Source organism: Petromyzon marinus, chromosome 7, assembly GCF_048934315.1.
Source record: "Petromyzon marinus isolate PM22_M1 ecotype Great Lakes invasive population chromosome 7, UKy_Petmar_22M1.pri1.0, whole genome shotgun sequence".
NCBI lineage: Eukaryota > Metazoa > Chordata > Hyperoartia > Petromyzontiformes > Petromyzontidae > Petromyzon > Petromyzon marinus.
Genome location: NC_133673.1, coordinates 3,694,200 through 3,711,273, shown reverse-complemented (window position 1 = coordinate 3,711,273; position 17,074 = coordinate 3,694,200). Strand labels below are relative to the sequence as shown.

The following is a 17,074-nucleotide window of genomic DNA, read 5'->3' as shown; positions in this document are numbered from 1 at the left end:
TGCATTGTAAGCCACGTGCTGCCCCGTCAGACTCAGAGGGGTGGCCGTTGGGGCGCTCCATTCCTCTGTGCAAAGTGCAGGTCCACTCGTGAATACCTCTCACTCAACAGCAAAACCAAAACTCTCGCTCAACAGCAAAACCAAAACAGCGTCGAGCTCCTGTGTTCGAATCACGGTTAGGAGCAGGGAGTGCCATTCCAGCGAATGTTATGTAATTCGATTACAGATAGGATCCTGCTAAGTTCACAACCCTCCACTTCGTAACCAATAAGTTGAATTCTCCTGCACTGTAATTATTTTCAGTCTGCGCTTCTACTAGCTACTGGGCCCAGTGCTAAGCCGACAGCTGTTTGCGTGCTACTGTGTATTTATCTTAGGTTCCGTCATCGGGCATAATCAGCATTTGTGTGAACTTGTCAAAGGGAGGGAAAAAAAAAACCACCGACTCAAAACACAGAATGAAGTTTGTCCACAGTGTTGTGGGTGTCTCTGGGTCACGTCTAAACACGTTGTGTGTGTGGGGGGGGGGGGTGTCCGCACACCCACAACAGCCACAGACGCTGCCGCCCCTGGTTGGGAGCCCAGCGCAGCCCACCAAATGGACTTGAGCCTGGTATGATGGGAAACGGAACATTCCACGAAATGTTAATTAGGTCAGGCTCTTTGTGTGGGCTCATTAATTTCATATTGTATTTTGCCGACTGCATTATAAATTAAACCACGTCTTTAATTGAAAATAAATTGCAGTCTTGTTTAATTTAAGTTGACACGCATTCTTGAGCTGCACCTCCGAGGCATAATAACACCTCTTGTTCTGCTGCCCCCTCAGTGATATGAAAAGAATATCTGGGTGTTCAAAATATTTAAGGAGATTTTTGTTTTTATATTACGTGTACTGTATAGTCCAGTGAACCGATATGTATTCCTATGTGATTGTGAACATCGTGTTCAATTAAATGTCACAGGGTAACAAATCCTGCCTGTGGCAATAACAATTTGCACAATTTCCCAGATGGAAACCCGTAATTAATTTCTCAACATTTAACCAGGCAATGATAACATCGCTGGATTTTTCAGTGGAATGTAAATGCCCAAAGTTTTGCAAATGATAACTGAAAGGACCTTATATGTCCACTTCATCGTATGCAACGGCAAGTGCTGATAATGCAGCAATGGTGAGCGGCTGTGGGAATGGACCCATGGACGCCGTAAAACAGGCTTAGTGTCCAGCGTGCTGACCATCAGGGTGTCCAGTGGCATCTAACGTGACAGGCTTTAGCGTGGTTCGTCAATGTCAGGGAAAAGGGCATTCATCATCCCGCAAACAACATTTATTTTACTGTACAAGCATTGTAAATGTATTTACACACACACACAACAGTATTCAAGCGCGGTGTATAATAAGGTCCAATGTTAAACACCAATATAAACTACAGCCCTGAGGGCCTTAATTCAAGTCAAGATTCTCATTTTTTTAGACCAGCTTTTTGTGTTTAGTTTGTTGTCCTTCAGCTGCACCTCCGATTAGCACGGTTGGCTACGTATGGTGCAAAAGAAGTTAAACATACATACGTACAAGATGTAAATCACTAATCGGCACTTGTTAACAGTACATGAGGTGGCACCGCAGTGGTTAGGGCACTGTGCTATGAACTTGGCAGCTTGAGTTCATGTCTTCCTCACCGCCCCCTCCACCCTTTCATCCCAACTGCACAGAGCATCATTGCGAAGTGTGGTTACACATCTGCCACGACTGGCATGGCATGAGGAAGCATCTATCCGATAAGCGGATTGACAGAGAGATGCAAATAAATTAAACATGCACTTGGGAGGCTTCAGACACACAGGATGACACTCTCTGCTGGCATGCAAACAACTCCTCCAAGCACCGCGCGAAGGCACTCTGCGACATGGTGGTGGGGGACACGTGGCTAAAGCCGCATACCGGGCCAAGCTGTGAGCTTCCATACAACCATTAGGTGGCCTCCTGCCGCGAGGTAATATAACGGTGTGGTACCGTGCCAAATCGTATGACAGCCCTTCACACCCTTTGCCGTGCCTGCTGTGGCTGGTTAAGGCACATTTTCCGTCCGTTGGCATTAAGCAGGTTTCCTTTTGGTTTGATCGCATTACCCTTCACGTGGCTTTTATGCGGACTGCATACAGGGAAGGTGGCTGTGTGTGGCTTGGTGGGGTAGCTTGTTTTATTGCCGATCCAGTTTGCATGGCTCTGCGATTCAATTTCCACAGCGGGCGAGTAATGCTGCCAAAAAATACTTGTAAAAACAGATATTATAGTGCGCATCGCAATAATCACAGCAGCACTTTGCTGTGCGCCGGTATAACAGCCAGTGTGTCAAAGAAGAAAATGATCTGAAACAAAGACATAAAACGTATGAGCAACTATTTGACTCCTTGCTTTTATGGTTTAACAGGTCGCCTCTGTACTGTCACTAAGCAAGAGGGCGCCGCAGTGGCGAGATGTTAGGTACCTCGCCTGGTATACAGGAGGGTCGTGGGTTCAATCCCAACCCTGATGCCTGTAAATTTGGAGTTTGCATGTTCTCACCGTGGTTAACTGGATTTTTATCTGGGTTTTCTTGGTTTTCCCTCCACTATCAGAAATATGAATTTAGAGTTTGTGTCTGCCATACACTTCCACGTGATAAGCCACCACGTTGCACTATCATTTGCGGCAAGGTCGCTTCTGAAAAGGGGGCAATATAGCTAAGTGGGCGTTACCTAATTTAAAATAGTAGTTTAAGTCATCAACAACTTGATCTACATAAGTGGATTTCATTTGAAAACACTTTTTCAATATGTTGACAAAACGGGAGCAACTCTCCATAGTACATTATTTAGTGATCCGGAAGTGGTGCACAAGCACAACATTACAACAAAAATACTCAACACATTCGTCAAAAACATCGCCTCAAGGGGAAACATTTATACCAGGGTGACATTGCAGGCAATTTTCATTCTCTGCTACGAAGAAGGACCACTGCCCGAAACGTCAACCATCTCTCTGGAACACTCTCCTTGTTTATTCCACGTGATAATTATCAGCAGAATGATGCTTGGGTCTCCAGGCGAAAAACGGCAAACGTAGAATTGGGATATCATTGTTGATTAAGTCGATTAAGTGTTTCTTATGTTTCAGTCATTGTAAATACACCTTTGGTTGCGTAAATTTAGATAAATTATATGCGTTACGAGTTTTAGGAGAGTAACATTTTATTTCCGCAATCAAATTAATACGTACAGTTGCACAAGTATTTGTAATAGAGTTGAAAGTGTCGAGTCAAGGTAGTACAGCAATTACATCCCCGTGACGCGTTATGGAGAGGGCGGCACAGCGATCATACACGGTAATGCGTTTACTGTGCAATTTGCTGCCAATTATTTCAGGTTATTTTAAATTACCGTAAAAAAATAACGTACGGCTCCAGTACAGGACGGCTCCCATGTGGCTTCCATTAATAGTAACAAAGTTTCTCAGCTAATTACAGTCAGAAAGTGAGCATTAAATAGGGAATTCCCAGTACTGATGGGGAACAATAAAAAAAAAACATTTTTACAGGTGATTGATGGTGGACACCCAACAGATTTTAGGAGTATTTTTTAAAACAGGTCAACACTAGCACCTTATTAAATAACAACGGTGTTTATTTGTGAGTGATTAAAATCGTTGTTTTAATGCCCGTGCAAACTCTTCAATTAAGACTCTTGGTAATTCAACGTAGGTCGTGAATAAGCATTATCATTACCATCATTATCGGCTCGGAATCAGTGGCGCGGTGTACATTCACCACACTACAAAACTGACAGCATTCTGAGATGCGTGGTGAGCAACATGGTGAGCAACATCTGGCTTGGCCCTGGTGGGCTCTCCCTTTCACCGACTCGCGCGGTGAAGTATGGTCAAACAATCCCCTTGGCCAAAGTGGCGTGGGGAGACCTTCATCCAGTCGTGGCTTTGACAAAGAGCTGCACATTCATTTATTTTATAACTCTCCTGCCACTGACAAAAAAATGTACTTTTGAGGACAGCTCGAGCCAAAACATGACGGTACCAGTGGCCATGATTTGAGGCCCAAGCTGAATGATAATCAAATATTCAATGAAATAGGAATTCTTCCTTTGTGAAACAAATGCTTCTGGAATCGTATCAAATGGAAGGCACAAAAGCCAATGGATTCAATTACAGTGAGGGAAATAAGTATTTTGATCCCCTGCTGATTTTGTACGTTTGCCCACTGACAAAGAAATTATCAGTCTATAATTTTAATGGTAGGTTTATTTGAACAGTGAGAGACAGAATAACAACAACAAAATCCAGAGAAACGCATGTCAAAAATATTATAAATTGATTTGCATTTTAATGAGGGAAATAAGTATTTGACCCCCTCTCAATCAGAAAGACTTCTGGCTCCCAGGTGTCTTTTATACAGGTAATGAGCTGAGATTAGGAGCACACTCTTAAAGGGAGTGCTCCTAATCTCAGCTTGCTACCTGTATAAAAGACACCTGTCCACAGAAGCAATCAATCAGATTCCAAACTCTCCACCATGGCCAAGACCAAAGAGCTCTCCAAGGATGTCAGGGACAAGATTGTAGACCTACACAAGGCTGGAATGGGCTACAAGACCATTGCCAAGCAGCTTGGTGAGAAGGTGACAACAGTTGGTGCGATTATTCGCAAATGGAAGAAACACAAATGAATGTCAATCTCCCTCGGCCTGGGGCTCCATGCAAGATCTCATCTCGTGGAGTTGCAATGATCATGAGAACGGTGAGGAATCAGCCTATAACTACACGGGAGGATCTTGTCAATGATCAAGGCAGCTGGGACCATAGTCACCAAGAAAACAATTGGTAACACACTACGCCGTGAAGGACTGAAATCCTGCAGCGCCCGCAAGGTCCCCCTGCTCAAGAAAGCACATATACATGCCCGTCTGAAGTTTGCCAATGAACATTTGAATGATTCAGAGGACAACTGGGTGAAATTGTTGTGGTCAGGTGAGACCAAAATGGAGCTCTTTGGCATCAACTCAACTCGCCGTGTTTGGAGGAGGAGGAATGCTGCCTATGACCCCAAAAACACCATCCCCACCATCAAACATGGAGGTGAAAACATTATGCTTTGGGGGTGTTTTTCTGCTAAAGGGACAGGACAACTTCACCGCATCAAAGGGTCGATGGACGGAGCCATGTACCATCAAATCTTGGGTGAGAACCTCCTTCCCTCAGCCAGGGCATTGAAAATGGGTCGTGGATGGGATTTCCAGCATGACAATGACCCAAAACACACGGCCAAGGCAACAAAGGAGTGGCTCAAGAAGAAGCACATTAAGGTCCTGGAGTGGCCTAGCCAGTCTCCAGACCTTAATCCCATAGAAAATCCGTGGAGGGAGCTGAAGGTTCGAGTTGCCAAACGTCAGCCTCGAAACCTTAATGACTTGAAGAAGATCTGCAAAGAGGAGTGGGACAAAATCCCTCCCGAGATGTGTGCAAACCTGGTGGCCAACTACAAGAAACGTCTGACCTCCGTGATTGCCAACAAGGGTTTTGCCACCAAGTACTAAGTCATGTTTTGCAGAGGGGTCAAATACTTATTTCCCTCATTAAAATGCAAATCAATTTATAACATTTTTGACACGCGTTTTTATGGATTTTGTTGTTGTTATTCTGTCTCTCACTGTTCAAATAAACCTACCATTAAAATTATAGACTGATCATTTCTTTGTCAGTGGGCAAACGTACAAAATCAGCAGGGGATCAAATACTTTTTCCCTCACTGTATATCTGTTTTCAGTTAATTAAAACGTAATCTTAATTATAATTTCATTATAAAAGTATGTTAAAGTACACTACAATATTACAGGAATGAAGTTGTAAACAAAAGGGAGCAAAAGGGACTGGATTTGAGAAAAGTGTATTGTAGTTATTATCGCATTGCTGCTATAGGTACTGGATGGCCTTCAATCTAATGAGCATGGTTGTGAAGATGCCAACGCATGTCAGATTAATAGCTTGTTTGAACCACTGGTAAGTCAATATATTAATGTAAGGATAGGTAGCTTTAATGCACCCATGAACTGTTAATATAACAAAGAAACAATAATTTAGCACTGTTATTAAATGTTGCTTTTAACATGTAGTGGAAATATTCACTCCCATCAGTGACTCAATGAACTGTCGTGAAGTATGGCCACAATTAGATGCAAGAAAATATATAATTAACAATGTGGTGAATTGTAGCATCTCTCGCGGCGGCGGGGGTGATGTGAAAGCATTAAATGCAAAGTTAACGAGTGAAAAAAACACGTATTATGTATCTGCATGTATTGTGAGCCTGACATTGTTTTGTATGAATATATAAACGAGCTTTGTGAATTAATATTATTAAATGGATGCACTGTTCAACCCCGTATTAGCATATTGCAATTCTTAGTGAGAACTCTCAAAAACTGCAATTACTAAAAGTTATCCGTAATCACACGCACAATTACCGGTACTGCAATGAATGACTTTCATAACATTGCCTTTGTTTGCAAAAGAGAATTACATGTTATGCACACACAAGTACATACATTCCACGCTGCTCCGCTTAGCCTGGAGAGTGTTGGGGCCAGTATTGTTAGCCGATTAGGGCTGGTACAACACATGATGGCGTGATTGTAATGTGCAGTGCTCGAAGCACTGATACCGCTCACCGGAATTGCATGCACACGTACTACAGGTACGTCGCGTAGCAACGTATCATCCCAATAACTTGCATTGCCCTAACTTGTCCCAGTAGGGCCCTTTGACATGTTAAAGTTTGGCACTGAGACATCCATTGCTGGCAGGGAGACAGGGAAATGGAATTCAAACTCGGATCCTGCCGCTTCAAAGCACAATCAAGTCACCAAATGTAATATATACGGATGTTTAAAGCCACGAATTGCGCAGTTTGAGAATGCCAGCTGTGTCGTGTTTTAGTAGTGTCAGTGGAAATGCTTATAAGTGTTTGCACATTACAGATGATATTTACTTTCTTTCTCATACATTTCAAATTATATTTGTTTAGTGTGCACGTGTTATACGGGCATCTCAACGGACTCGCGTTAAATTCGGCCAACATAGATAATTGAATGATTGATAGATATCCATGCAATTTACATTATTAAGTGTATGAAACACACGTGTTAGCGTCTTGGCCAGCGCTCCATTTCCCCACATGTGAATTCAATAGTTCAAGGATGACACTCCGAGCCCAAAAACAAAAGGAAATAGATTGTGTAGCAAACAAAGCAGAGATGGAATGAGGAAAGAGAACAATGAGGCAAGGACCATGAGTTCTGTTATTTCCTTTGCATTCTGTATGCATTAAACGTATTAGCACAAACCGCATGTATTTTGAAACGAACCTTTTTTTTTAAATGTCACCACCAGTCGTCTCTATTGTTTACATCCTACGATGGAATCAGCATTTGTCAGTGAAACTCTTTTTGCGAGGCTTCATTGCTTCTCTGCCAAAACGGCAACGTTCGCATTTGGCAATCCACGCAACAACAAAAACTCTTGGCGCTTAGGCTCGCTTACAATTCTGCCGTGCGTGCAGCATTCTCGGCCAAGACTGGGGAAACGTTCTTTGTACGAAGCAAAGAAGCACGTGTGTATGTGCACGTGCGCCTTAGCGTGCATGTTAACGTGCGTGTGCACGTGTGTAGCAGTAGTGCAATGGTGAGCGCGCTGCGCTACGAACACGGCGACCCCGTGATCCATTCCCGCTCACAGCCAAGGCCAGTGATGATTATCTGAACCGGTCCTAGACCTCTGCGCGGTGAACTCGACCTCAAATGAGTATCGGGTGCCATCTGTAAACAATGCCACTAGGGAGATTAAGGTGGTTGGGCGTGGTGATACCCCCCGTGTACCGTATCGGCCTTCATAGGTGCTCGCAAGCAGCACTTGCCCTAAGAGTCTGTTAAGGTTATACAGGGCATCTTTGTCTATGTGTGGGGAGCAGGAGCATGCTGGTAAGCTCACTGCGGTACGGACCTGGCCACCTGAGTCTGATTCCTGGTCATGATAAATATCAGTAACTATTATAGAAAGCAGTCATGGGCCTCCCCTAGTTCGACTCAGCCTTAAATAAGTACCTGCTTTGGTTTATTCGCAGTCACAACAGCCTACATAGGCTACATGGAGAACTTTGTCTTAGTTTTGTGTATTTATACGTGGAGCAGTGATGAGGTGGGTTAGCTCACAATTCTATGATCCCAGAATTCCAAGTTTGAGTTTAACCAAACATCCCCGTAGCAGCGAAAAGGTTAAGTCTGCTTAAAAGTTAAGCTTTTCCGGAGCACCTACATGTGCCCACTTAAAACACACCTCTGGTCCATGCTACTTACTGCAAAAGGGGAATGCAATTCCGTACTTTACAGTATTCGTGCTCGTACTATACCACGCTACATTCTTCACGAAAAAATAACTCATCATCAAAATGCAAATTACTGTCCTGGCTGTCTTACCCAGAGGGTATTGTGCCTGTCCGTCACAAATATCTGCAGAGCTGATATGGAAAGGATTATAAAAGCATATGCAAGCACTGTGTTTTTGGGCCCGACGACTTATGAAAGGATTAGAAAGTCTCTCTTCTTGCGTGGAAGAGTACAGCAACTCGTTGCCCGTTAGGACAGCATTACAAATGTATGAGCGCTGAATCAGTTGACCCGCACATAACAACCCCCATGGTGTGACACTGCTACACAATCCAGCTGCAGGAGCGACGGACACGGGACGGATCGGGTTGCAAACTACCCGATCATCAAATTACACTTCTTCAAGGATGTGGCGAATAAGCGCACAGAATAAAATAATACTGCGCAGCAGATTGCACTGCTCTTACCAGCAGGCGCATGACATTTATGTTTGTCATGCGCAGCAAATGACCAATTCCCAAACATGCACCACCAGCAGCAGCTACAATACAATAGTGCAATTTCAAATTGTAAGCTATCATTCCATCGACAGAGCAGAGGTTATGGCCTCACAATCAAGAGGCGGTGAATTCAAATTCTGCCGTGGGTTCACCTCAATCTATCACCCCCCCCTGGGCCAAAAGAAATGCCACCACTTTTGAGGGGACTTAACAGTGGTCGTCCTGTGGACAGACTGGCCACCACCATGGCAACGTGGAGGATGCGAACAGCCTCATGCTCATCTCAGCAGGGATACACTTTGACTCGACCATAACGTTGATGATGCACACTCGAAATGAAGGACGTGGGCACGTGCTCCAAATCGAGAGCAAACACATTTATTGTGGTCAATCAGTAGAATGCAACAGCACGTGGTGTCACACACAGCAATCCTCAACCGAGTCGCCATTAACCACGTGACTGGTGTACAAGTCCGGTTAATCAATAACCCTGCCAGCCACCCACAGGCCCAACTCAGTTATCACATGCTGGTGTACACACGTGCATTGATGTACTGCACAGCACATAAGGACTTTCACAAAACCACACTTTACTCCCTTGCTGCACGAGGAAATAATTAAAAGAGTGGTCCATTCCTAGTGTGCCACATTGATATAATGCGAGTTCAGTTGCAACAGCATGGCGTACATGGGGGGGGGGGGGGTTGTCCTTCTGTTACAGAGTGCAATTTTTCGAGTTCTGGCAACATGCTGTGGTCAACCTAATCACCTATCGCAGTGGTTTGAAAGTCAGGACTCCTGAAACCAACAATAAATATTTCCTTGTGCACAAGGTGTGGGTCTCGAGTGCAAAGTTCACCAAAAAGTGCGTGTGCCTTGGGTGATTTAAACATTGTGACTTGCGACAACTTCACATCTTTACCGAGGGAAGATTAACTTGGTCTCAAATGCATTTCTTTTGTTGAGAGCCCTGCTTGGGACGTTCAAACCAGTATTGTGCTGTTGAGGTTTTTTTTAGTCTGTGCGAGGAAATCAGGAGGTACAGAGAAGACGCAAGCACACACGTGGGAGATAACGCACACACGTTCTGCAAAACCCTTTAACTTTCTACCTGTGCTGCCCCCTATAGTCACCCTTTTAAAACACACAAACACCCAATGAGATACATTGTATTCATGAAAACTTTAAAACTGTAAAAACCAAAACATTAGAGTTATATTATAACTGCTGTATATTGAACATACAAGTCGCATCATGAAAGTAAAAAAAAACACGAATGTAAATTTACGTATCACATTTAAAAGTGTACGAGCTTACGTGAAATTTCAATAACACCCATTACTGAAGCGTGGCAAATCCTTCAGACGGACACGTGTGCGTGGTGGAGGCAATACACGTACCGTGTACAAACCAACGTGATCAAGTTGTACACCTGCGAGATTGTGGATAGCTCGATTCCGAATGACACTCATCCTGCGGGTGAAATATTCTGGCGCGTATTATTGAGGCACAACGAAGAGTAGGGTGGATAGTTTGGCATCGGCTGAGTGACAGGAAAAGATGCCACTCCTTTAAACAGGTAAATCAGTATAGTACCACACACACACACTACTGCTGCTGCTGCTTGGGAAACAGATCATTCGTGCGGCTATCACTGCACGTATGGTGTGACCGCGTGTGTGTGTGTCTTGCTGTAGTCGTGCAAAACTTGAGATCACATCTGATAGGTATCAATACATTTTTCAGGAATGATTGTCCCTACAATTACTCATTAAATCACTGGTTCATGCACAGCCCATCACCAAGCTAGGTCCATCCGCTCACCAGGTGTCATTCAGCGGTCAGCGCTACGCTGCGACACGAAGCTGGCGACCCGAGTTCGATTCCCGCTCACGGCCAACACAAGTGACGATTATCTGAACCATGTTCTGGGCCTCCCCGAGGTCGACTCGGCCTCAAATGTGTACCTGGTGCGGTGTGTAAACATCGCCGCTGGTGGTGGAGAAAAGGGCGGTTGGTCGAGCGTGGTTCTGGCCACCCACTCCCTCGTGTACCGTCATTAGGTGCTCGCTAACAGCACTTGCCCCAACATTCTGTGCAGGCTATACGGGGGATGGAGGTGGGGATCTTTGTCTTTGTTATCTTTACGGCGGCCAAGCATCAAACAAAACAACTGCCACGCAAACCCTTTCACCACAATGAATACAGTATCTTCACTTCCTGGCCATGTGTGTGTGTGTACACAACGCATACAATATAAAACGAACACGTACATGCACGCACATAAATCAAAGAGACACAGACACGCCCCCGGTATAGCCCTTGCACCAAGACTGTTGGGGCAAGTGCTGTTCGCGAACACCTACGAAGGCCGGCACGGCACAACAACGAGGTGGTTGGTCAACAGCACGCCCGGCCGAATTTGTCTCCCAAGTGCTGGTGTTTACACACCATCCTTGCAGACACACACACGCACGTTTTCATGTTAGTGTGATATATGTCGATACACATAATGCATCCTTACATTACACACAGACACGTAACGCAATTCCCATTACAGATGCGATACATGCTGATGAAACTCCTGTGTCATGCAGTTTGTAGTTTTGTACCGTTTCAAAACAGTAACACACGTGCTTGTACAGCAGTGGCGGTGCTGCTGTTGTGCCACCGAGCTATGCGTGGCTAGATATCTGGCACGTAGAGCGATTCACTGGGACGTTCAATGTAGCTAGATATCTGGCACGTAGAGCGATTCACTGGGACGTTCAATGTGGCTAGATATCTGGCACGTAGAGCGATTCACTGGGACGTTCAATGTAGCTAGATATCTGGCACGTAGAGCGATTCACTGGAACGTTCAATGTAGTGAGGCTCATTCGCCCAGTGTCCAGGGCGAATGACTCATTATTCATCCACTACCATGCCGCGCAAGACTCGATCATTTAAACCTTCGCTGCATTAGATACATAAAAAAAAACTGCCACCGGAGTTTATACATTCACAAGTCCGGCCTGGGTCATTAACAACCCTGGCATTATGGGTCGCTTGTTCGTTTCACGAATTGGTTCTCCATAAAACACGAATAATTATTTTCCACTGGGTTCATGCATTCAAACCCCAACACCAGGCCAGTTCATATTTCCTCTAATGTACACGTGGTCGGTTTCAATAAATTGTCAGGAATTGTTTTCCAAAGAATTACTCATTAAACCACTGGTTCATGCACAATCCAGCACCAAACTAGGTCCATCCGCTGACCAGGTAAGTCTCGGTAAGTCTCATTCATTCAAAGTCTGGCACAAAACAGAAAACCTAGGTTTCATGAACTCGGATCCTGGCTACAAGCAGGTCTTATTCATTCAACAGGACAGGGTTAAATAATTTGCAACCCAGAAAAAAATTAATCAGTCTGTCTGGAGCTGGTATGTCTCGGCCACATTCTCCAGGGCTGACTGGATGCTCCGAAGTTCGACTTGGCTATTATTACTCATTATCATATTTTGTTACTGGCAAATGAGGTTTCCAATGGTGTAAATGCTTACCCCGAGCTCTCATACTCTGATGGTGCATTGCCTTTGAGTTGTGCGCCTTTTGGCGTCTTCTGGTCCAACACCATGTGAGACGAGGCTCTAAAGAAAGCTGTCTCGGGTGTGGACCTATCAATTTCAAGAACAGTGCTACATTATCAGAGTTGTTGTTTTTTGTTTGCGTTCCGACCGCAGGTATTGTGGTCAATGTAAACATGACTCCTTGTAAAAAAGGTGTCAGTTTTGTTGCCAGATAAAAGGGTAAAAAAAACAATTATCATATTTTGTTACTGGCAAATGAGGTTTCCAATGGTGTAAATGCTTACCCCGAGCTCTCATGCTTGTTTTAAGGTTTGCTGGATCGCTGCTCTTATTCTACGATTCCTTTATTCTATGCGAGCTTGAAACAGCAAGCAGTGGCAACTGGCAACCTGAACCTGGCTAGAGCGTCCCCGAAGGTCGATCCTGTCACAACGGTGTCTGCTACACAATACCAGGACGCACTTTACAATTGAACGAGTTACTTTAGAACAATTTCCGCATTTCTAAATCAATCAGACGTTCGAGTACTGCAAATCCATCCTCAAACGGAGCAGTCGAGCGCAGCGCTCATCTCCATTGCTAGCAACTCCACATTTCCATGACGGGATTCAGTCTGTACACACGACCCCCGTTTCAGTGTCCAGCATAAAGATAAACAGGGCGGACCAAAAATAAGGATACATCGGGTTATTTAATTTATTTCAACAAATCACAAGGGTTATTTAATTTATCTCTAATGTACAAACTGACTTGCATTAACATTAATGCATGCACGAATTATTTTGAAATTAATTTCAGGACTTTCTTTAAAGATTACAGGTGTAATATTTCAACATTCATCAATTACGTTTCGACTTAATTCATTCACTGCGTTGTTCGTCGAGTTTCGTAAACAATGGATTAGAGGTCACCTGGCAGAAAGAATAATAGATCAAATACTGTATTCACTTAAATAATAAAAAATGAAATGTTTGAATGGAAGTGTTACTTTTATTTAAATATTCATATGCGTCGTGACTTTTTGGCTACCCTGCATATTACAGCAGTTTTAATATCCAGGTAATTTTGAGATTTGTGATTCGCCTGTGGGAATGTGTCACTACGCAGTGTAAATTATACTTAAAACGTTTCATAAGACCGAATTTCATTTTCACAAACTATATCGTGCAACTGGTATTGCGCGTTGTGCACATGGACAGAGTTCGTGTATTTTACAACATCACGTGGATTGCTACATCCCCTAATTACAACCGCATCAGATGAAGCCATAGTAATATCAACTTCTGTACAGTACTTTTATCACATACACACCCAGTTTAAAATAGAACATCGCAGTCAGCTTAAGGCTGAGGATGCAGCACTCAACTTCATTTGTCCAGTGAATCGACTGAAGAGGAAACTCGGCAGACTGGTCTGCAGTCTGGGCAAACCACTGCCCAGGGGCACCCCAACGCCCCCCACACACATACCTCTCACTCCAAAACACTCCCCGTGCCCCCCCAACCCCCCCCCCAATTCTTCGTGACCCCTAACTCCTGCACACCCCGCCACCACCACAAGTGTCCCTCGGTCGCTTGCAACACTGCCCGCGCACTTTGCCCATCTCATCCCTCCAGCACCAACACCCCCCCCCATCACATCACTCGTGTGCATCCGCCTCCTTCACCATTCCACGTGGCTTTCTCGTGCACCTGCCACTCCCACTGCTCCACAACTCGGCTCCCTCCCTGCTCGCTTCCCCATCTCACCCCCCCCCCCCCCCACCGTGCACCTGTCCCCCCCAAATACCACCCTCCCCCCCCAGGGTGTCCACCTTCTCCACCCCCGCCCAGCACTCACCTGTCATCGTAGCAGAAGTCAGCGCCCAGCGTGTTCGCGTAAACTCCCGCGGCCAGCAGCGAGCACAGAGCCTCCCCGAGTCCTCCCGGCACGCCGTCTCTCGCCTCCATCAGCATCATCCGCAAGCTCGTCCTCATGGCCACCCGCATCAGCTGCCAACACAGCAACCTCCCTCCCTCACCTCCTTGAGTAAATCCCAGCGGCAAGCGAGCGGCACATTCAAGCGCCTGTGTGCGGGCTGGATGCGCAGCGGTCTCCCCTCCACCACCAGCACCTCGCGTTGAGTCGACACAAACTTCCTCCACGTGCGGGGGAGTCTGTCCAGGGCTCTCCCCAAGAGTGTGTCCTCTCTCTCTCCCTCTGTGCGTGTCTCTTACTGGGTGTCTCTCCTGCGTCTCTCGCTCCCGAGGTCTCACCCTGGATGTCTCACCCTGGATGTCTCCTCTCTCCCTGTGTGGTCTCCCCAGGGGCCAGCTCTCCGGTTGTTTCTCTTGAAGAAGTCTCTTCCCAAGGGTGTCCCCGGTGGGGAGGGGGGGGAGATTCCCGAAAGTGCTTTGAGAGCACTATACCCTTTCTCGCCGGGTGTCTCTCTCCCTTGGAAGGTGTATCTTGAGAATGACCTCTCCCTTGGAAGGTGTATCTTGAGAATGACCTCTCCCTTGAGTCGAAGCCTTTCTCCCAAAGTGTCTCCTTCTCACGGAAGTTGCAGCCGCTCCTCTCGTTGTCTTGACAATCTGTATCCCGGGCTGTCTCTATGGTGAATCCTGACAGTCCCGGTTCTCTCTCTTGATGCTCAACTCTTGATAGCAACTCTCCTGGGCGTCCCTTGACACACCCGGTTGTCTTTTGGCAGTCACTCTCGCGGGTGTCCCTCTTAACTGCCTTCCTCCACGCGTCTCTTCTCCCGGGGGGGGGAGGTCTCGCTCCGGCTCCTGTGGCTGTCTCGCTGCCCTCGGGGAGAAATCTGCCCAGTGGGCTACTATCCCCGGGGGTGGACACCGCAACTGCTGCCCCTTGCTGCTGCCCGAGCCGGGGCGAGGGTCAGCACGTGCATAGCTCCTCCTCGCGTCCGGTTGTCCCCACGTGGATCACACGCGCACACGTGGCCACGTGCAGTTCCAAGTAGCCGCGTGCGCGCGCGCGCGCGCACAACACACAGCAACGCACGCGGCACGCACGCGCACGCGCTCGCTCGCACGCGCGCACGCTCGAAGACACCACGCACGCCGCCGGCTCGCCGAGCGCGCGCTCGCGCGCCACCCCGCCGTGCTCCCCTTATAAAGCGAGCGCGCGCACGCCCGCTTAGCCAGCCCCGCCCCGTCCCCTCCGCGCCCTTGTCTCCGCCCACACACTCCGAGCCCAGCCCCAGACCACACCGGGCCCTCGTCAATCAGCCCCCTGCCCCACGCATCTTTGTCGCCGCCTCCTCCGTTCTGACCCCGCCCCCCGTGTTCTTGTCTCCGCCCACCCCCCACTGGCCCCGCCCACAATAGTTTCTCACGCCGGTCCAGGAGCGATTACGACGCCTGGTTTCCAATGTGAAACAAATCGAGTTGTCATTGCCAAACTTTCCCGTGTAAATGTATATTTGGCGATGCTGCGTTTCCAGAGATGCACACGCACAATTGACAGAAAACCCAACGCATTCGTCCATAATTATGTGGCCTTTAACATGATACATAGAGTACGTATGTGTATATAAGATGCCGTTTCAAACATCAATGTGGACTACTAGGAGTGAGTGATTTCAGCAGCAGTGGCTTAATATTAACAAACTCTGGATCGTTTTTGAACGTTCAGCGTCTGATTAGTGGAAACAGGCATGCTTAAACCAATGGTAATGCACTGCCAGATATTTATGGGAAAATACCCTCCATAGGAAAGACGTGTCATTATTCGTGTTATATGCAGCAGTACGTTTGACCAAGGTTGCCACAATATTGTTTTTCAAGATAGGAATACATCGCTGATTTCCACGATATGCCGTCTATCCTGATGCCAACTTTGTAATTATATGTAACAATTATAATACTGTAATGCAATTTGTAGCGCGCGCAATATTTCACGAACATAAATGACCGTGTGTGACTTCGAGGTGTGGAGGAGCCAAGTTCAATGTCGCTTGAAAGCCAAGAGACTGAGGTGGCCTTCAAGAGAGAGGTGGGGACCTTTCAGTGACCCTTAAAAGTCGCTGTAGATTATTAAACGCTTCTGCGAATGTGCAGCAGCAGCGGCGGGATGGCGTTCCAGATGGCGGGGGGTGCTACGGAGAAACGACGCCTGGCAGTGACCATGGTCCTGGTCCTTGTTGTAGAGAGGAGGAGGAGGAGGTGGGAAGTCGTGCTTCCTGCTGCTGCTGTTCTGCAGAGAGTTCCACGGTGAGCTGTAGTGCAGGGTGACAGGAGCGAATAAGGAAGATCCGTCGGACAACTGAAGCCAGAGGGCGCGGTGGTGGCACAGGGATGCATTTAATTTGTTTAGATTTTTAGATTATTTGTTCGCTTTAAAATGTCCACATGATAAGCCACATCATTTGTGGCCAGGTCGCTTCTGAAAATAAAAATAATAGCTCAGTGGGCTTAACCTGGTAAAATAAAAGTAAATCTTGACTTAAAGCTTTCATGATTGCAGGAATTCATACTGTTTGGGTCTTTCGGTCAAGTCATTTTTTCTATCTACGTGGACTTTACCGAAAGACCCAAAGAGTATACAAAATAAAAGTAGTTTAGTT

General features: G+C 46.3%; 1 protein-coding gene across 1 annotated transcript in view; it reads right to left on the bottom strand.

Moving 5' to 3' along the window:
* The window catches only part of TMTC2 (transmembrane O-mannosyltransferase targeting cadherins 2), a 322,742-nt gene extending 307,139 nt beyond the window's left edge, over window positions 1-15,603 (bottom strand). Inside the window, exon 1 of the mRNA XM_032948785.2 lies at window positions 14,344-15,603. Within this exon, the coding sequence (XP_032804676.2) occupies window positions 14,344-14,492 (149 nt within the window). The 5' untranslated portion in view covers window positions 14,493-15,603. The remainder of the gene's footprint in view (window positions 1-14,343) is intronic.
* Between the last annotated feature and the right edge of the window lie 1,471 nt (window positions 15,604-17,074).